Consider the following 20,271-nt stretch of genomic DNA (forward strand, 5'->3'; position numbering starts at 1 on the left):
GAGATTTCCAAGGCTTTAGAGTGAGTCGGAACAGCTTGGGGCTAGCCTCTTGTCTGGGGTCTCCTGCCTGTGCTGAGTGTCCCCCAAACATGACTCTCAGCCTATTGTCTGAGCTCTCCTCTGTGGCCCACAGCCCACAGCCCACACCCCACACTGCGAGCCTATTTACAGGGAAGAAAAGTTGATGCGGATGGCTGGAGAGAGCCAATGCTTCCTTCACAAGCCAAAAGACGTGGCTTCCTCTGAGGCAGGGGTTATCCTATCTGGTACGTTAGCATCACCCAGGCCTGGACATACCCCACTTCCAGGCTTGTCTGGGGCATGGGGCCCACTTGTACTTTTTTTTTGAGACAGGGTCTCACTGTGTCACCCAGGCCAGAGTGCAGTGGCATAATCATGGCTCACTATAGCCTCAACCTCTTGGCCTCAAGTGATTCTCCTGACTCAGCCTCTCAAGTAGCTGGGAATACAAGTGTGGACCATCACACCAGCTAATTAAAAGAAATTTTAGAGACAGGGTCTCCCTGTGTTGCCCAGGCTGGTCTCGAACTCCTGGGCTCTAGCAATCTTCCCACCTCGGCCTCCCAAAGTGCTAGGATTACAGGTGTGTGCTGCTGCACCTGGCTCCACCTGCACTTTGATGAGCATCTCCAGGTCCAATGCGGGGCCACAGGGTCTCACTTGGAGAGGCTCTGGTGGCAGATAGGACCATGTTGGGAGGACTGGTGGTGCTACAGGAGGGCAAGAAGGGGCCCACTGCCCTGTTCCTCTGTGTCTTGCTGTGTCCCTCCTGCAGACCTCAACTCACCTGTTTTAGGGGACAAGGTGTCTGTTGCCTGTTGGAGCTCTGCCTCCTGCTTGCTATCTGGGTCATCTCTGGTGGCCAGAGTAGAGGAAACTGAAGGATTGGAGTCTGGCTTGGGAGTGGCTTTTGAGGCCTGGGAATTGGCTAGGGTTAGTCCAGGGGTCACATAACCTGAGAGGAGAGACTGAAGAAGCCCAGTGTGAAAGAGGCGGCCAGCTGCACGCTGCCCCCCAGTTCAGCCCAAGTCATGGCCTGCTGTGAGGAAAGCAGCCTGGGGCCTCTAGAATCACCCCGCCCTGTGGGTGCAGAATGTGTGGGCGGCAAGGCGCAGAGAAGCACTTCAGCCCTTGGTGTGTGCCTCCTGAACTATTTTAATTAATAAAATTTCTAGACAGGCACATTTAAAAAGCAAATTTCTTATTACTGCAAATGGAAAATTACTAGCTTTTGCCACACACAGACAGTAACTTTAAAAGAAGTCTGCTAAAGAAAGTTTTTGTCCGGACATCACTCAGAATCAAGGTCAATCCCTTCTACAGACCCTAAGGGTCAGATACTCAGGGCTCTATGCCAGGAGGGAGACAGCCTGGATGTAGTCTGTTGGCTGGGCCACAGCTGGTACTTTCCAGACAGGACCTTGCCCAAGACCTCTGTGAAGAGAGGGGGCCCAGACCCCTGACCTGAGGGAAGGGGTAGACAGAAGCCTGGCCTGGGGCTCCACCCTAAGGCTGCGCTGCCAGCCCTCTCCCTTGCAGTTACCTGGGATGGCGCCACGACATCATCCTCGCTGGATTCTGCTGTGGTCTCCTCTACCAGGGTCTCCATCCTGGAGGGGTTGGGACCTACTGGAGAAGTACAGTATCCTGCTGGTAGCCCCAGGTAGGCCCTGCCAGCCAGGCAGGGCAGAGCCCTTCAGGAAGGCCTGGGTCTCTCTGCAGGTCCCTCATCCCCACCCCAAGTCTTCTACTGCTTCTAATGCTCCTTGCACACTCGCTGCTATTGGCAGCATGCTAGGTGAGACATCTGAATACCAAAGCCTTATTTCTAATTCCCAAGGCCTCATTTCTATTTCCCTGCTTTCCCTTGTTCCAGAAACATGGCCCTGGAGTTTTGGGGAGTCAGTGAACGGAATCTGATACCAAAAAGCTGAGAGTGGTCAAACAGCAAAGTCAGGTCTCTGAATTAATTTAGACTGACTTCCTCATGAAATTGTACAGGTGGGGAAACTGAGGCCCAGGCTCAGCCAAGGGCACAGAACAAATCTGAGATACAGAGCTGAGGCCAGAGCTATGGCTCCACCAGGTCAGACTCCACCCACCTCCTGGCCCAGCCTTGCCTTTCCCCTGGGCACCCTCACCTAGCCTGTGGGCTGACTTGGCCACCTGGGGCCCTGCAGCATCTTCCTCGCTTCCTGAAGAGCTGTCGCTGCTGTCCTCACTGTCATCTGAGCTCCCAGGGGCTTTGGCGGCCTGCTGGCCATCAGGAAGCTTAGGTTTTCTGAGCTTGTTGGTCCCTCTGGCCTGGACGGGGGTGCTCTGGGGACTCGTTGCAGGGAGGGTTCCCACAGCACTGTCAACCTAATTCGGTGAAAGGAGAAGGAATGAAAGGAAAAATTAGGGCAAGTAAGATCTGGTCCTTCCTGAACACTTCAATAGCGCCAGGCACCGTGTTAGACAGGGAGCACATGCAGTGTCATTTGATCTTCCAACAAAAGTTACTGTCATTCCTTCTTACAGATTAGGCCACTGAGGCCCAGGGAGGCAAACCAAGTGCAGAGAAGTCACAGGCAGGCGGCAGAGTGCTGGTGCTGGGATGCAAGGCCACGCCTGTGCCTTCTATGCTCTGCAGGCTTGCTTCCCCTGCTCCCCAAGCTCACCCCACTTGAAGGTTGGGTCCTGGCAACAGGAGGCTGAGCCTCACTGGCTTTCTGGGCGAGGACCTTCAGGGCAGCCTGGGTCAGTGGGAGGGAAGCTGGGTTCTTCTTTAACACCTGTGGGTGGCAAGAGGTAGCCCTGAGACTCACGAGTCCTTGGGATGCCAGCTGTGCCAAACCCTCGTCAGATGCTGTCTAGCTGGTGCGGGGGCTGGAGTGGGAACTGAGGGACAAAGGGGCAATGCCACCATCTGGGCAGCAAAACTGGTGGCAGGCTTCGGGTTATGAGCTAATTAAATTGTTCTCAAAGAGCAGGAGACAGTTCCCAGCCCAGGGTAGGGAAGCAGCTTAGACCCCACCACTCAATCTGTACTTTCATTAGGGACAACCTGGTGGCCCCCCGGTGCCACCTCTACTTCTTACACCCACCAGCAGTCAGGAAGACAGAACTTAGGAAGGAAATTGGGCATGGCCCTTTGCTGAGAGAGTACTCAGATGTGACACGGCCCTTGCCATGGCCTGGCTGCTCTCCTCTCCCTCCCCCAGCTCCTCATCCGGCTGTCCCTACCTCTCAGGTTCCCTCATCCCCAAGCACTTCCCCAAAAGGCTCTGGCACCTGCAGTTTCTCTGCCTGGAGGGTGGCCCAGCTTATCCTGTGACTGGCTGCTTCTGCTTAAACACTGCCATCTTGGGGAGGCCTTCCTATAGCAGGTGACCCCACTATTTTCTAGTTTATGTTGCTTCCTCACCTACCAGCTGGTGAATAATTTTTATGTGGGTTCCCTTGTTCAATGGCTGCCCCTCACCACTCCCTGACTGGCCTGGGAACTCCTTGTCCCTGCCTTGGTTCCTGCAGTATCACTAGGCCTGGGTGATGGACACAGTGACCACGGCCCGACTTCCCATCCAGCACCCATATTCCCAGTTCTTCTTGGCCTGGAGTCCAGGGATGAGTCCAGGGAGTGGGTGGCACACCAGCCTCCCAACACTAGGGATTCCCAACTTTGCGAGCCCACCTCCTCAGGAAGAGAGGACGGAGTGTGTCATGGACATCTTCCTCTCAATTGGATGAAAAACCAGACTGATATGGCCCAAAGAGCAATGAACTGGGTCTCAGAAGACCCAGGTTCTGGCCTTGCTGAATGTTGGTCACGTTACAGCCCTGGGGGTGTGGATGTGTGCTCAGTTTTATGATCTGAACAATGCACAAGTCATTAACCCTACTCTGCCCAGCTTTTACATTCAGGCAAGGACCAAATAAAAATGCACTGAAAATGGTGAAGACTGGGAATAATGCTACAGTCACATTACAGACACCAAAAAAGGGCAACTTTTGTTCATGGCATTATAAAACTGAAGAACAAAAATCAAAAGCCCCACCACGTTGGAAAAATCTCAAGGTACAGGATTGCTTGGCCAGGAGGCTGTGTCCTCAGATTACTCTTCCTCATAACTCAAAGGTGATTTGGGAAGCCACACGGGAGCTGTAGCCAGGAGACCAGAAAGCCTCTGGCTATGAGGCTGCTATCTCTGGGGCGTAGAAGTGACTGCAACTGCAAGCCATCCCATCAGCATGCGCAGGTAAGCACGGGAGTAGGGCCCCACCCTATTGGCCTGCATAGCCCTCCCTTGCCCACCAGGTACCTGAGTGGCTGGTCCCTCCTGTTTCTTGCCATCTGATATCCTACTGTACTCCTTGTTGCTGCTGGCCCTAGCCGTGCTGGCTTTGGGAGCTGTCCTTGGATGGGTGGTAGGCACAGTCACTGCGTTGGTTCTAATGGCTGAAATAGAGCGAAATGGTGGCACATCAGGGCACTAAAGCCACACAGCCTCCTCGGCAGTAGCAATAACCCAATTTACCAACCTGTGCTGGGGACCTAGAGCCGTGCTCAGAGCTTAGAGGTAGAAGCTTGTTTACTTCCCTCTCCAGGCCTCCCAGGCAAGAGATGTCATTATATAATGTCATTTGATAAGGCTCAGGGAGCTCAAATGGCTGCTCTGGGGTGACCCCAGGCTTCCTCATCCCCTCCCTCCCAGCTGGCCAGGCTGCCACTCCTGAGCAATGGGCCAGAGCACTGGTACCAAATAACTCTCCTTGCAGTTAAAATTGTCTCTCCCGAGAGTCCCTGTGGCTATCTGCAGAGGCCCAGGTACATATAAGTTCTTTGAAGCACTGTTTGCAACAGCCAACTCCCTCACCCCTCCACCCTGAAACAAATTTCCTCTGCTTCCTCCAACATGGTGCTGGCTACACAAACTGTGGCATGTCCACCTGAAGGACTTCTTTATAGCCAGTAGGCATTGTGCTACAAATAAAGATGAAAAAATTTGATGTAATAAAATATACAGTAAAGGTTACTGAGCGTTACAGTATGGTCTCGCTTTAAAAACACATGTATACCTTAGGTTTTTATAAATTAGCATTTGTCAAATGTTAACAGTAATTATTTGGGGCAGTAGAATTACAGGTGATATAGTTTCTTATGTGCTAATCTGTATTTTTATTTTTAAATCACACACACACACACACACACACACACACAACTTGTAGAGATAGGGCTCTATGTTGCCCAGGCTGCTTCTTGAACTCCTGGGCTCAAGTGGTCTTCCCACCTTGGTCTTCCAAAGTGCTGGGATTATAGGTGTGAGCCACCATGCCCAGCCATAATCTGCATTTTGTTTGTTTTGTGGTTTTTTTTGAAACAGTCTTGCTCTGTTGCTCAGGCTGGAGTACAGTAGTGCAATCTCAGCTCACTGCAACTTCTGCCACCTGGGTTCAAGCAATTCTTGTGCCTCAGCCTCTCAAGTAGCTGGATTTACAGGAGTGTGCCACCATGCCGGCTAGGCTAATTTTTTGTATTTTTAGTAGAGGTGGGGTTTTGCCATGTTGTCCAGGCTGGTCTTGAACTCCTGAGCTCAGGTGATCTGCCTGCCTCAGCCTCCCAAAGTGCTAGGATTATAAGGGTGAGCCACTGCATCTGGCCTGTATTTTTACATTATCCTATCAGGATCAGGTATTATTTCCTTGTAAAAGTATTATAATAACAGTAATAGCAACATTAACTCTTTTCCTGCTGTCATTGGTAGAATCACAGATTAGTCCTGTCACTTGCTGAAAGATGAAATCTCTCCCTGTAATGTCTCTGGCTTAGGGACTGCCTAACGCACTTTACATGCTACCAAGGATGGGAAGCTCACTACCACCCTGACTACCTGTTCCACATTCAGTCAACTTTTAGAGAGTTCTTACTTCAAACTGTGTAGGAACCTGGTCCCTGCAGCTTCTAGCACAGGTCTGAGTTCCATGCCTGGGGCTGGCACAAAAAAGCCCTGGCAGAACTGCAGGTCTGAGCCAGGCTCTAATCAGGTTGGCAAATGCAGGGCCCAGAGACCTGGCCCCAAGCCCCTCCTGACCAACACCTTGCTATGTGACTTAGCCAGTGTCTTGTCCCTTCTGGGCCTCAATACAGGGCAGTGCTGGTAACCCCTCCCACCACTTCATAGGGGCTGCGCTCACCAGGAGTCAAGCACTGTGTAGCGGAGACCATGTCCTCATCCTCGCTCTCAGAGGAGGAACTCCTAGCTGTGCTCTCTGAGGCTCGGGCCTTCCTCGGGGTGCTCGCAGCCTGGGCTTGTGCGGGGGTAGCAGCTGGGCCAGCTGGACTACGATTAGGGTCGACAAAAATCAGAGGGGTTTTAATCACCTTGAAAAAAAAAACAAAACACCCCCCCAGTGATTAAAGGCTTGGCCAGGGAAAGGAGATGATGGGGTTAGGGAAGGCAAGGGGGTCCACAGAGCTCGGGGACAGCTGGGCACAGAGGCCATCCAGCTGCCCAGGGTGCCCCCTCCCACCACAAGGCAAGGGGTCCACAGAGCTCGGGGACGGCTGGGCACAGAGGCCATCCAGCTGCCCAGGGTGCCCCCTCCCACCACACATATCTGATAAGACCCAGCACAGCACTTCACAACTCACAGGAGCCCACCTGACCCTCACAGTGAAGCCCTACATAGTCAGCAGGATCAGTTCCCTTGTACAGGTGCGAAAACCACATGCTCTGAGGGGAAGGGAGCTACCCAACACCACAGTGCCTACTGGAAGCAAAGCCAAGGCCAGAATGTCCAGTTCTGCCTTCTTTCCCCTGGCTGGCTTCAGAGACAGTTACCTGCTGAATGCAGGGGGTGGTCTAAGCAGTTTCCCAGGGCTGCCTAGTTAGAATATACAGTTCACCTGGGGAGGTCTAGCTGCCCCCACCCCAGAAGTGCTGATGCAGCCCTCCTGATATGTGGCTCAGGATGAAGCTCCCCAGCTATACCGACTCAGTTTTTTCAACAAAAAAATGTACAAGAGAAACAAGGGTTGGGTAAGAACCAATAGATTTAAGACTTAGAGGATTAATAACTCAATGTAGTATGTGGCCTTTAACTGAACTCCATGAGACGATTGAGGAAACAGGCACCGGGTAGATCAACTTTTTAGGTGTGACACTGTATTGCAGTTGTGCTTTAAAGAAAGTCCTTATAATTGAGAGCTGCATACTGAAATCCTGGTGGATGAGCTGACACGTCTGAGACTGGCCGCAAAGTAATCCAGGGGCGGTGGGGAACTGAGTGGAGGGTTTGCGTGAAATGAGCCTGCTCAGGAGTTCCTAATGTTGAGGCTGGGGATGGCACGTGGGGGTTCTTTACTTTATTCTATCTTTGGATATGCTTTAAATTTTCCAATAAAACAGTAAAAGAAAAAGCAAGCAAGCAACAGCAGTTCCCTGGTATTCTGCAGGCCAGTGTCTGGTTTTGAATTACAGCGTCCCTGAACATGTTCACTGCACACAAAGGCATCTCTAGGCTCATTTCTTTCCCAAATCCCCAGCTAATGAGAACACACGCAGTTGTGAGCCAGGGAGCTGATTAGGTCTACATTCCATTCCCTAAATGTCAGATCTGGTTTGAGCTCTGTTCCCTCTCTGGCCAGTGAAGAGCTGCAGGGCAGGAGGAGGGAGCTGCCTACGGCTAAGGAAGGAGTAGAGTCAGGTCAGGACTGGTCTCTAGCTGCTGTACCATCCTGCCTACCTCCTGAACCTGACTTAACACACCTGGCTCCTCAGGGTGCAAGGTACTGTGGCGAGGCATAAAGTAAAAAGTAAAACAGAAAGGTGCCTGCCTGAGGGTGGAAGCTTCGCTGGGCTTAGTAGGCCTTTCCTACCCCTGCCAAATAGCCTCCCCCATGGCTGCTCTGATCTGCCACTTCCAGAGCCTGCCTTCCCACGATATAAAAAAGAGAAGGATGGAAAGTGGGAGAAGGCTTACAGTTGAGGGAGGGGGGATCTATATATATGTGAGAAGACAGGAACAGATTGTCGGGGACAAGAGAAGCAACGAACCCACTGAGGCAAACAATAGCGTCTTGGGATGTTAAAAGCAGCTCAGCAGCAAAAGCCTCCTCCTAGTTCCACATGCCCACGCCACCCCACTGGGCCTCTGGGCTGTAGGAGGGAGGTGGTGCAGGGGGCTTGGCTGTGGGGGGCTGGGGCAGGGCACTAGTACATTATCCTTGCACTCCTACCATATGAGTGCAAGGATCAAGTCTGTAGAGTTCACAAAGGTGGGCAGCGAAGCTTGCGCAGGGTGTGGGGGAAGACCCGCTTCTCATTCCACCTGTCATGACTGCACTGCGTGGTCAAGCCCCTGTACTTTGTGATCTTGTTTCCTGTTTAATAAAAGGGCTGGTAGTAATCTCTGCCTCGATTCATTCACTGGAGGGGTTCTAATGCACTATGGAAATTGCAAAGCACAGGAATGTAGTTCTGGGGTCAGTTTAAAAAAACTCACGGGAGTGAAGCAGCAAAACCAGCACTGCCTGAACATTTGGTTGCACCTCCCTGTAGGAAGTGGGCAGTAAGGACTCAGGGAACCCAAGGGTGCCCTTCCTACCTGCAGGTCTGACACCTCCAGAACCAAACCCAGGGGCTTTCTGGACAGTGCTCAACCTCTCCTGTCAAAGCTGAGCTCATTCTAACTGTGCCTACAATTCCAGCAAGTCCAGGGCACAGAGCGGGCTGATGGCCTAGGCTGTGGACGTTGGCAGGGGACACAACCACAAAGGCATTACTCCTCTAAGAACCTCTCTCAGAACTAACTAGGGGTTGGTTAACAGATCAAGGCCAGCCCCATCCCAGGAGACTGAGAAATTCTACCCTTCGGGGATATGGCCTGGAAGCTCAAGGTCCACCCCACCCACCCAAGAAGTCTTATACCAGGGATTGAGATGAATGAGGCTCAGAGGAGGCAAGTGGCCTCACTCAGGGTGACCAGCAATCTGGTGCCAGAGCCAGGATTAGAAGTTAGTTCTCCAGGCACCAGACTGGAGCTCTTTCTACAACCAATTACGCTAGGCCTCAATTTAACACTCAAATTTAATTTCTTATAGGTTTCTTTTTTCTTTGATTCAACCTAAAACTCTGTGGGGCTTACATCTCTTTGACAAAATAATGGAACAAGTTAGCCTTAAAAAATTTTATTACTGACAAATGAAATTGCATACATTTGTGGTATATAACATGAAGTTTTGATACACATGTACGCTGTAGAATAGCTAAAGTAAGTTATTTAACATCCATCATCTCACATACTTGTTTTCTTTTAAACCTGGAAGCTATTCCAGGCCCCAGCACAGACTCTGGCCTGAGGTCCTCTGCACAAAAGGGCGGAGGCATAGTGAGGGGGCCTAGGAATGGAGGGAGCCACAGTCTCTATCCCTGCCTCCTAGCCTGGGGCTCTGCCCACCACGCTGGCCTCAATCTCCTGCCCCACTGATGGGCTAAGTAATAAAATCAGACTGAAACCCATCAATAGAGAGTGCTCAGTAAATGTACAATAATGAAAATAATCATAATCAGTGAACTAGGGATTAGGAACTAAAGATCTCTCAGTCAGGCAGAGGCAGCAGCTTCCCCAGGCTATGCCTGTCTTCCCTGAATCCTCCTGGGGGGATGCACAAACTGCTGACTTCTTTTCCTTCAGCTTTTTAAATAGGGACTCCAGAATCTTCAGGACTAACATACCAATTAAATGGTTCAGTTTAAGCATGATGTTCATTTTAATTGTGTTAGTCCGCCCCCATAGAGAAAGCCGGAGCGGCCCCCTCCCTCCCAGCTGTTTGGATCCCTCAGAGTCAGGCGGCCTCACAAAGGCTCCACATCGAGCCAGAGGGCAATGCCCAAGACCAGGGGAGTGCTGGAGCAGTACCAGGCATCAGGTCAGAGTGTGAACAGCTTGGGCTCAAATAGCAGGTCTGTCCACTTGTCATCAGCCATGTGATGCTGGGACATGTCTTTCAACTTCTCTGAGCCTCATTCCCAGTTCCTCAAAAGGCAAGTAACAAAGGGAGCTGCCCTCATGGGGCTGTTATGGAAATTAAACAGAAAAATGCAAATACAGAGCACTGCATAGTGCCTGCCACACAGGGAATTACCAGATGTTAGTTGTAGTTCATTACTTTTGTAATCTGTGCTATTGAGGAGAGAGAGGCAGTGAGCACCCTATTTATTGCTGGAGGTGTGCAAGAAGCATCTGACCTTATTGATGGACCGGTAAGAATGTGAGGATGGTGTGGTGGCTCACATCTGTAATCCCAGCACTTTGGGAGGCTGAGGTAGGTGGATCACGAGATCAGGAGTTGAAGACCAGCCTGGGCAAGATGGGGAAACCCCATCTTTACTAAAAATACAAAAATTAGCCAGGCATGGTGGTGCACACCTATAATCCCAGTTACTCAGGAGGCTGAGGCAGAGAAGTGCTTGAACCCAGGGGGCGGAGGCTGCAGTGGGCCAAGGTCACACCACTGCACTCCAGCCTGGGTGACAGAGCAAGACTCTGCCTCAAAAAAAAAAAAAAAAAAAAAACAAAAAAACCGTGGTATATGATATTCAAGGGGAGATGGTTCAGGAGGCCACTCTGGTCTGGAGATTACAGGACTCCAACATCTGTAGTTAGGCCCTGGGAGGGGAACAGGTGCTCTGAGGTGCCTGGCAGAAACTTCTGGGAGCTTGAGGCTAGAGGAGGACAAAGGGCAATGGTGTCTGATGGAAAGGCTAGGGTTCACACAGAAGCTTGGACCACACCAGCATGGCTGACTTGGGCCTCTGTACAGGAAGATAAGGTGGGCTTGGTCCCACCCTTGGGGCTGTAGCCTGGGCAAGACCGTGCCTTAAGCTCTGGGTGCAGTAGAGTGCATGAAGGTGTGCCACAGGCACTTGAGAGAGGGTCCTGGGCAAAGCTCACGGGATTCAAGAAGACTCCCAGTCCTAAACAGAAACAGGGAGATGTCGGGAGCCAGGGGACCAGTGTTTGCACCTTTCCTCAGCCTCTTACGAATCATGAGAATTTGGGGAAACTGCTTCAGCTCTAAGGCTTGATTCCCCATCTGTCAAATGGGGCATTTCCTGCCCTCCTCACAGTTAAGAGGCAACCTTTCTTAGTCAGGGGACTGTGGCAAGTACTTTGTGTGCTGGCACCAGCACACAAAGGAAAGAGAGAGGCACTGGTACTGTCCTCATTTTATGAGCCTCACACAAGGGGCAAGGCATCTGCCCAGGACCACAGAGCCGGTGGGTGGTAGAGCCAGGCTTCCCCCGACACCACCCAGCTCTGAAGCCTGTATGTTTAACTGTGCACTGCTGCTTGCCTCACAGGGCTCAGATGAATGTCACAATAGAGAAAAGAGCTCTGGAAGCTGTGAGGTGCTATTCAAGTATGGCAAGATTTTCCCAATGGGAAAGAAGCCCCCTCTCCCACAAGGCCTGCCAGCCCAGCTCTGTACTTGGAGCATCTAGAGAGAGAAGGCATGGCCTACCTGGGTCAGTGGCAGCTCTTCCTCACTGCTCTCTGAGGACCCCTCCATGTTCCTCTTTGGAGGTGCTGGGACCAGGGTCTTGCTTCTGGCAGGTTTGGAGTTACCATCCTTCTGAGGGGACAAGACCTGGATAAGCACATGGTTGGGGAGAAGGACATCTGCCGAGGGGAAACAACCAGCAGGCAATGACCCTCAGACACTCTGGTCTCCAGGGAAGGCAGCTTGGCCCCTTCCTGCACATGCACAGGGATAGCTGCTGGCCTGACCTGCGCCACAGCCACTGGAAACATGCTTCCACCCTGCTAGTCTCCTTCCAGAGCTGACTCCAAACTTGAAAGGGATATATGACTTTGATGCAGCTAAAACCTGAGGGCTGTAGGGCTATTAGCCCAGGGTGTGGACAAGAGGTGACAGCAGCCTAGGACAAGTTGCAGACATAAGCCAGTGGTCCCAGCACACTTCACTTCTGCTTGTAACACCCCCTAAAAGCAGGAGCTGCCTAGAAGTATTCCACTAGCTACCATCCCCTCCTGCTATGGCAGACATGATGACGGGGGCTGAACTGGTGAGCACTGCAGTCAGAGGGCAGAGGAAGGCTCAAGAGATCAGGGTGGAGATGCTGGTGGTGATGGCAGCTTAGTGGTCCTTACTGGGGCGAGGTCCTCCCATTCACTATTCAACCTAGCAAAAGAGTAGCACCCAGGCTGTCTGAGCTTCCAGTTTCAAGAGAAGCTAGAAGATCTGTACATGCCAGTTCCAATTTTTAAATGGGGCAACTATGATGCACACTGCAGGCTGCCTCCTAAAGTCATGCCCCAATGTGTTCCTTGCTAATAGAACTTTCACTCTGTTCAGTGGCACCTACCACACGCTTCAGGGAGAGTGGTCCTACCTCCCAGCCAGTCATGGGAACTAGCAGCACCTTGTCTATGGCTAAAGGGGTAGCATATTCAGCCTGAGGTCTGAGGAGCCTTAAGTCTACCCTCAGTCTTTCTTTTGAGATGGAGTTTTGCTCTCTTCGCCCTGTTGCCCAGGCTGGAGTGCAGTGGCATGATCTTGGTTCACTGCAACCTCTACCACCCTGGCTTCAAGCGATTCTCTTGCCTTGGTCTCCCGAGTAGCTGGGATTATAGGCCAGTACCACCATTCCGCCTGGCTAATTTTTATGTATTTTTAGTAGACAGGGCTTTGCCATGTTGGCCAGGCTTGTCTCCAACTCCTGACCTCAAGTGATCTGCCTGCCTCAGCCTCCCAAAGCGCTGGGATTGCAGGTGTGAGCCGCTGTGCCTGGACTGCCCCCAGCACTTTAGGAGATGCTGCAGCCCAGCCATGACCATGAAGCTGGTGGAGCACAGAGATGGAAGAAATCTGGTCACTACTGATGCTCAGCTGAAGGAACCAGCTTCTCAGCAGCTGGAAACTGGGACTTTGTGCACTATAAGACAGTTAATCCCCTTATTTGAGCTTTTTAATGTTTTTTTGTTGTTGTTGTTGGCTTTTTTTTTTTTTTTTAAGATGGAGTCTTGCTCTGTCACCGAGCCTGGAGTTCAATGGCACAATCTTGGCTCACTGCAACCTCTGCCTCCCAGGTTCAAGCATTCTCCTGCCTCGGCCTCCTGAGTAGCTGGGATTGCAGGCATCCACCAACATGCCCGGCTAATTTTTCTGTTTTTAGTAGAGATGGGGTTTCACCATGTTAGCCAGGCAGGTCTCAAACTCCTGACCTCATGTGATCTGCCCACCTCCGCCTCCTAAAGTGCTGGTATTACAGCCATGAACCACCGTGACTGGCCCATTAAGTTCTTTTGAATGGGGCTTTCTCCTGTAGCTTAGGCCATTCCAATGGATAGAGGAACTTGTTGAAAACATAAAAACAAAAAAAACCTACACAGGCCAAAACATGGCTGGGGCCTATGTCTTCATCTGGCTTTAGATCCTCCATTAATCTACCAGTAAGAAGTACCTGGGAGGGCCTGCAGCCTGCAGGACAACTGCGTTCAGTGGCCATGCACCTTCATGCCCAGCCCTTCAGCACACACTGAAGGCCCCTCTCCACTTTTGTGTCTGGTCATCCTTCAGGCTCAGCTCAAACATCCCCTCCTCTTCTGGCCTTTCAGTGACCTATTTCAGCTGTCAGCACCACCAGCATACTCTGTGATAATCTGGTCACCTGTTTTGCCCCACAGACCGTGAGCACCTTAAGGGCAGGGCCAATGTCTTTCACCTCAGTCATTGTTGGTTTGGTGTATCAAAGGCAGAGGTTAGGGCTAGGAAGTGTTCATCTCGGTGCTTGTTTTACTCATGAAGAAAACAGAAATCAAAGAGGTTATGGAGCTTGGCCTAGCACAGTGACTTCCAGCTTCCCTTAAGAAACGGAAGATGTGGCCACACAGAGGGTACATTTCCACAGTCACGACTGGCTGAAGCTGATAGGAACTGTTCCTCTGGATGGGGCAAGGGCTCCCTAGTGTGCCCTACTTGCCACCACTATCTACTGTCTCTCCTGACATCCATCATTTCTGCCAGGCCTGCATCAGTCATTTCCATCACACATCTGAGCCTGTCAGTGCTGGAGCCTGTCACCCTATACTTCTGTAGCATGTAGCCATCCTGCTGCCTTCTGCAAGCAGACCTATGGAATCTTCCAGGTTTTCTTTCTCCCCACTCTCCAGGGCCCAGGCTTTACACTAAGCTAGACAAGCCCTGCCTGAGCAGATACACCTGCCTATGTGAGACCCCCAAAACCAACCTAGGGGATGTGACTTCCTCCATCTCCCCAGGGCCTCAGAGCCACACTCCAAGCTTTCTTGGGACTCTGACTGGGACAGTCATCTTGTACTAATGTATGCACAATAACTAGCATTTAGATTCTTGGTCTCATATCCCGTGATGGGAGATACTCGCCTAGCCTGGGGGCTGGTGGAGACCTGGACCTTGATCTAGATCCAGGACACTTTTAGCTAGAGAAGTCTTGGTTTGAGGGGTTTTTATAGCAGGTTTTACCTAAGGAGATGTGGACGATAGCAGAGGGAGAAGAACATGGTGAAGCTGGAGCCTTAAGCCTTAACCTGGCCTTCCTTTTCCTCACCTGGCCCTAAACCCTGTTTTTTTTTTTTTTTTTTTTTTTTTTTTTTTTGAGACGGAGTTTCGCTCTTGTTACCCAGGCTGGAGTGCAATGTCGCGATCTCGGCTCACCGCAACCTCCGCCTCCTGGGTTCAAGCAATTCTCCTGCCTCAGCCTCCCGAGTAGCTGGGACTCAGGCGTGTGCCACCATGCCCAGCTAATTTCTGTATTTTTAGTAGAGACGGGGTTTCACCATGTTGACCAGAATGGTCTCGATCTCTTGACCTCATGATCCACCTGCCTCGGCCTCCCAAAGTGCTGGGATTACAGGCGTGAGCCACCGTGCCGTGCCCGGCCTAACCCTGGTTTTTCATTATTTTTTTTTCTTTTTTGAGATAGTCTCACTCCAACTGCCCAGGCTGGAGTGCAATGGGGTGATCTCGGGTCACTGCAACCTCTACCTCCCAGGTTCTAGGGATTCTCCTGCCTTAGACTCCCAAGTAGCTGGGACTACAGGCACCTGCTACCATGCCCAGCTAATTTTTATATTTTTAGTAGAGATGGGGTGTCAACACATTGGCAGACTGGTCTTGAACCCCTGACCTCAAGTGATCTGCCCCACTCTAAACTCCAGTTCTAACTGAGGAGTGGGTGTTGGTGGCTCAGAGGCCTGGCAAGTCTCACCTGGGCAGAGGTCACAGCTGCCGGTGCCTCCCCGTCACTGTCTGACTCCTCACTGCTGCTCCCTGAGTCATCCTTCTGCCTCCCCGCCTGGGCGGTCAAAGGCCCTGTCTTCCCAGGAGGTGCTAGGCCAGCTCCTTTGCTGGGGGACTCCTTGGCAGGGACCAAGGCAGCTCTGACCTGGGGGCTCTTCCCTGAAGGCTTCATCTGGAGTGAGAAATAGGATGAGGGAAGAGAGAGCCCAGAGGGCGATCGTGTGAGGAAACAGGAGCCGGATGCGGCAAAGGTCGGTACATCCCATGTAGGGGATGCTCTCCCCCTACTCCTCTCCAGCTTACCTGAGCTGGCATCTCCGTCGTCTCCTCCTCACTGTCCGACTCCTCCTCACTGCTCCCTGAGTCCTCCTCTGGCTCTGTCTGGGCCACTGCCTTCCCCACAGGTGGCACAGATGCTGGGCCCCTCACCAAGACGGCACTGTTCTGGGGGTTTCTTGCTTGTGGCTTTACCTGAATTGCAGGGGGATAATGGTATTGGAGGTGAAAGCAATTCCTTTCTGGTCCCACTCCCCACCACAGCACAACTCTGGGTGGGTGACCTGCCCATGCAGGGCCCTTCTCCAGGCTGGGGTCAGTGAGTGGTCCTCCTGTCTGCCCCAACCCTCCATACCTCCTGTGATTTCTGACCTCACTTGCCTTGGCTGGAGATCTCTGTTTGGCTTGAGCAGCTGCACTGACAACTTTTCCAGGAGCTGAAATTGTCCCTTTCGCTGAAGATGCTCTGGCAGCAGCCGGGTTGGCTTTGTCCTGGGTTTTTTTTACTGAGGTTTTTACCTGAGTGGAAAAAAGGGAATGAAGCAGGGAGAAGGGGAGATACAGTAAAGCAGCTAGCCAAGAACAAAGACTCTACAGCTGGGGCCCAAGCCCAAGTCTGGATTCTGGCTCCTTTATGCAACAGCTGTATGAACCTGAGCACATCACTTGATCTCACTGGGCCTCAGTTCCATCCTCTATCAAGAGGGGATAATAATAAGGCCCACCTACATAGGGTTATTGTGAAGACGAAATATGAGACTCAGAGTTTAATATGATGTCTGGAACAGAACAAACACTCCAAACATTCACACTCATTGTGCATGCCTTCCTTAGCATTAGCTAAGCACAAGACTTTCCAAAACAAAGATGTTTTCCAGGCTCTCTTTCAGCTAGGTGGCCATATCATTAAATTCTGGTTCATGGAACCTAAGTCGAGTGCCATAACAGGTCAGAAACATGTCTGTTCCTCCTCCAGGATAGATGGAATGCTGAGGGTAGCTGGAGCATTCCAGTACTGACAGGGCTCAGATGTGTGATGGAGCTCAAGCAGCCACAGCAGAACAAGATACTTGGTGTTCAAGGTTTTCTTCAGCTTAACCCAGTCTTTTTTTTGTATTTTTAGTAGAGACGGGGTTTCACTATGTTGACCGGGATGGTCTCGATCTCTCGACCTCGTGATCCACCCGCCTCGGCCTCCCAAAGTGCTTGGATTACAGGCTTGAGCCACCGCGCCCGGCCGCTTAACCCAGTCTTAACTGACATCCAGAGAACCCCAAAAGGCCTGTCAGGGACTCCAATAAATAGAAGAAGAGCAAGAAAGAGGGGAATTCCCAGAGTAAGATCCTTGACAGGAATGATAGCAAGCCTAATGTGAAACGGAACGAGGAATCTGGCAGCATCTCAAGGCCCCTGCCTCACTCAGGGATGGTAGCTGGTCAGCTTCAGAAAACACCCCCACCCCCCAGAATTCCTCAAACACATGAGGTCAAGGGAGGTGAAGAATCAGGACTTCAAGAAGAGATTCCCCACAGTGTGGACCAAGTATGACTAAGGCTGAGGTGCTCATCAGCACAGCACATAAGTCCTCCAGAGGGGAGTCATGTTTTTCACAAGAAATAAGACACAAAGACTAACTTGACCTAACAAGTCTCAATACACAAAAAAGGATTGAAATACAAAATATGTTCTCCAACCACAATGTGATTAAATTAGAAATCAACAACAAAAAGAAACCTGGGTAATCCCAGGTATTTGGAAATTAAACAGCTTACTTTGAAACAGTCCATGGTTCAAAAATTAAAAAAACAGGCACCTCATGGTACAGGTGGGAGGCTCAGAAGGGAAGATAAATATTTAAGTGATCTGCACAATAAAACTCTGTAAGGCATTGGGTCTAAAATGTGCCTGCAGTTTGGGAAAGATAAGAGGAGACTCTGGAAGGGGCCCCTGCAGAGCCTAAAAACCTCAGTGGAGGAATCCTAGGAACTTGGGGTCCCACAAATCAACAATGACAGTGGGACAAAAAAATTGGTAGACATATGTGCTCTGGTACAGAGAAAAAAGAAATGACTAATTTCTGAGTGGTTATAGAAAAAAATAGAACGACAATTAAGAACAATAAACAGTGGGTGGGTAAGTGCAGAGAGTAAGCCATCTCTCAGCTCTGCCAGGCCGGGAGACCTCACTCCTGATCTGCTCCACATTAGCCTGGTCCGTCCTCAGGGTGACGGAGACAGCTTGCTGTGTGCAGGTCCTTTGCTGGGTGTGGCAGGTGAGATCTCACCTAAATTCTCACCCAAACCTGTGAGGGCTGATTTCCAGTTTACAGAAGAGTAAGCAGAGGCTCTGATGGCTTACAGCACTTGCCAGGACTTGGGGCTGAGACTTGAATCCAGGTGGTCTGGCTCTAAACCCCTGCCATCCATCCCACCACAATGTGCTGCCTGTGGTAAGGCACCCAACCCAGGTACTCTCCCATCCCCTAGCCTCACAGAGACTGCTTCCTCTGCCTGGAACACTCTCCCTGCCCAACTCTTTCAGCCCATGGTTCAGATGCTGCCACCTCCTGTAAAAGCCCTAGATGCTCTCACCTGTCACAGTGTGCAGCCCAGACTCATACCCTCTGTCTCAACCCCATCACTCCACGCTGACGAACATGTCCAACCTCCATGGAGACAGGGCTTCCCTGAGGAACAGGACCTCAGCAGTCCCAGCCCAGGGCAACATCTGGCAGGGCGGGAACTCCAGAGCTCGTGGAAATCATAGGGAATCAATCAGCGGGAGCTCGGAAGGCAAACAAGACAGAGACCCTGGAGCTCTGATGGCCAAGAGGCCACATGAAATGAAAGGTAGGGACGGAGGCTGCGTTGAGGTTACACGAGGCTTCTGCACACGCTGGGGCAAGACCAGCCCCAGACAAGCCCGTCCTCAGCCCTGGCTCAGAACAGGTGTGGGTGGGATAGGCCTGCTCCTTCTAGGCCTCACCTGTGCAGGAGTCCCGTCTGCCTCCTCACTGTCTGATTCCTCCTCACTGCTCTCAGAGTCTTCTTGCATCTCAGCTTTCACCTGGGTGACTGAAGGCTGCGTCTTCCCAGGGAGTACTGGGGTAGTCCCTTGCCCCAAAAGCCCCTTGACAGGCAATGAGGCAGCTTTCGCTTGGAGGCCTTTCCCCACAGACTTCGCCTGGGATGACAAGTGGAAGAGAGGTGTCTCCAGGAGTCCAAAGGACCATGTAGGGGTGGCCCTGAGGCCCGCCCAGAAAACACGGCCTCACCTGTCCCGTGGTTACTGTAGGACCTGTCTTCTCTTCCTCACTATCTGACTCCTCGCTGCTTGAAGAGTCCTCTGCTGGTCTCTGGGCACCCCAGGCCACAGCTGGGGATGAGCCTGCTGAAGTCGCAGTTCCTGCTTTCCCGGGGGCTCGGGCGCCCACTTGCACAGGGGCGGCCTTGGCAGATGCAGTGGTATTGGTTTTCTTTGGGCAGGTTTTGGTCTGAGGAGCTTTCAGAGCTGGTTTTGCCTGAGGGGACACAAAGAGAGGCTGGAGAAGGTTCCTGAACTCAGTCTCCAGTTGGCTCTCAGGTGGATTCCCACTGCTGTTCTGCCCCACCAGCCAGAACCCACGCTCTGCCTGAGGGAGCACAGCTCCCGTGGCGCTGATTATGGTGTGACAGATCAGGCCATGTGGCAGCCTTCTTCCCCAGGCCTCACCTGAGCTGCAGTCACGGCTGCTGGTGCCTTCTCACTGTCTGATGACTCCTCGCTGCTCTCTGAGTCTTCTGTGGGCTTTTCAGCCTTGACCTGGATGGCTACAGGCCCTGCCTCCTGAGGGGGCACTGGGGCAGCCCCCCTTCCCTTGGCAGGACCTGAGGCAGGTTTAGCCTGGAGGATTTTCCCCAAGGACTTTTCCTGGAGTGAGATACACAGGATCAGGACGGGGAGCCCAGAGTGTGTACAGATATTAAGAGACCAAGGGTCGGGTGCAGTGGCTCAGGCCTGTAACCCTAGCACTTTGGGAGGCGAGGTGGGCCGATCATGATATCAAGAGATTGAGACCATCCTGGCCAACATGGTGAAACCCCGTCTCTACTACAAAATAAAAAAATTAGCTGGGCTAGGTGGTGGGAGCCTGTAGTCCCAGCTACTCTCGGGAGGCTGAGGCAGGAGAACTGCTTGAACCTGGGAGGCGGAGGTTGCAGTAAGTCGAGATGGCGCCACTGCTCTCCAGCCTGGCAACAGAGCAACACTCTTGTCTCAAAAAGACCAAGATGGCAGAGTCCAAGTGTGAGGCTGGGAGGCCCACAGGTGGCATCACTCTGAGGGGAGAAAAGAGCCTTACAGAAAGGGGCCTCACCTGAGCTGGGGCCACAGCTCTGGGCACCTCTCCATCATCACTGTCTGATGACTCCTCACTGCTGCTCTCTGAGTCCTCCTCCCTCTTCCCCACCTTCCCAGGTGGCACTGGGCCGGCGCCTTTCCCCAAGGGCCCCGTGCCCACGGTGGAGGCAGGTCTCACCTGGGGGTTTTTCCCCAAGGGCTTCACCTGGAAGGCACACAGGACAAGATCAGGGAGGGAGTCCAGAAGGAGAAAGTGAGTGAAGACCCAGGTGCGATGAGGGGAAATGAAGCCAGCTGCACAAGGCTCTAGGTTCAGAGAGGAAAAGGCAAGCCTTCAGGGGGCCTTTCCG

General features: G+C 52.0%; 1 protein-coding gene across 20 annotated transcripts in view; it reads right to left on the reverse strand.

The window, feature by feature from the left end:
* TCOF1 (treacle ribosome biogenesis factor 1) overlaps positions 1-20,271 on the reverse strand; it is a 43,281-nt gene that overhangs the window by 6,320 nt on the left and 16,690 nt on the right. For 3 of the 20 annotated variants that reach the window (XM_074379262.1, XM_010344554.2, XM_010344547.2), the window contains 14 exons: positions 19,938-20,126; positions 19,295-19,492; positions 18,858-19,103; positions 18,569-18,766; positions 15,956-16,102; positions 15,611-15,778; positions 15,276-15,479; positions 11,528-11,653; positions 6,196-6,382; positions 4,323-4,459; positions 2,682-2,795; positions 2,163-2,382; positions 1,565-1,650; positions 809-989 (listed from right to left, as the gene is read on the reverse strand). In XM_074379262.1, the coding sequence (XP_074235363.1) occupies positions 809-989; positions 1,565-1,650; positions 2,163-2,382; positions 2,682-2,795; positions 4,323-4,459; positions 6,196-6,382; positions 11,528-11,653; positions 15,276-15,479; positions 15,611-15,778; positions 15,956-16,102; positions 18,569-18,766; positions 18,858-19,103; positions 19,295-19,492; positions 19,938-20,126 (2,401 nt within the window). The remainder of the gene's footprint in view (positions 1-808; positions 990-1,564; positions 1,651-2,162; positions 2,383-2,681; positions 2,796-4,322; positions 4,460-6,195; positions 6,383-11,527; positions 11,654-15,275; positions 15,480-15,610; positions 15,779-15,955; positions 16,103-18,568; positions 18,767-18,857; positions 19,104-19,294; positions 19,493-19,937; positions 20,127-20,271) is intronic. The other 17 variants (XM_074379288.1, XM_010344559.2, XM_074379280.1 and 14 more) reach the window with 14 other exon arrangements.

The sequence above is a fragment of the Saimiri boliviensis genome, chromosome 1 (genome assembly GCF_048565385.1).
Source record: "Saimiri boliviensis isolate mSaiBol1 chromosome 1, mSaiBol1.pri, whole genome shotgun sequence".
In the NCBI taxonomy this organism is placed as follows: Eukaryota; Metazoa; Chordata; class Mammalia; order Primates; family Cebidae; genus Saimiri; species Saimiri boliviensis.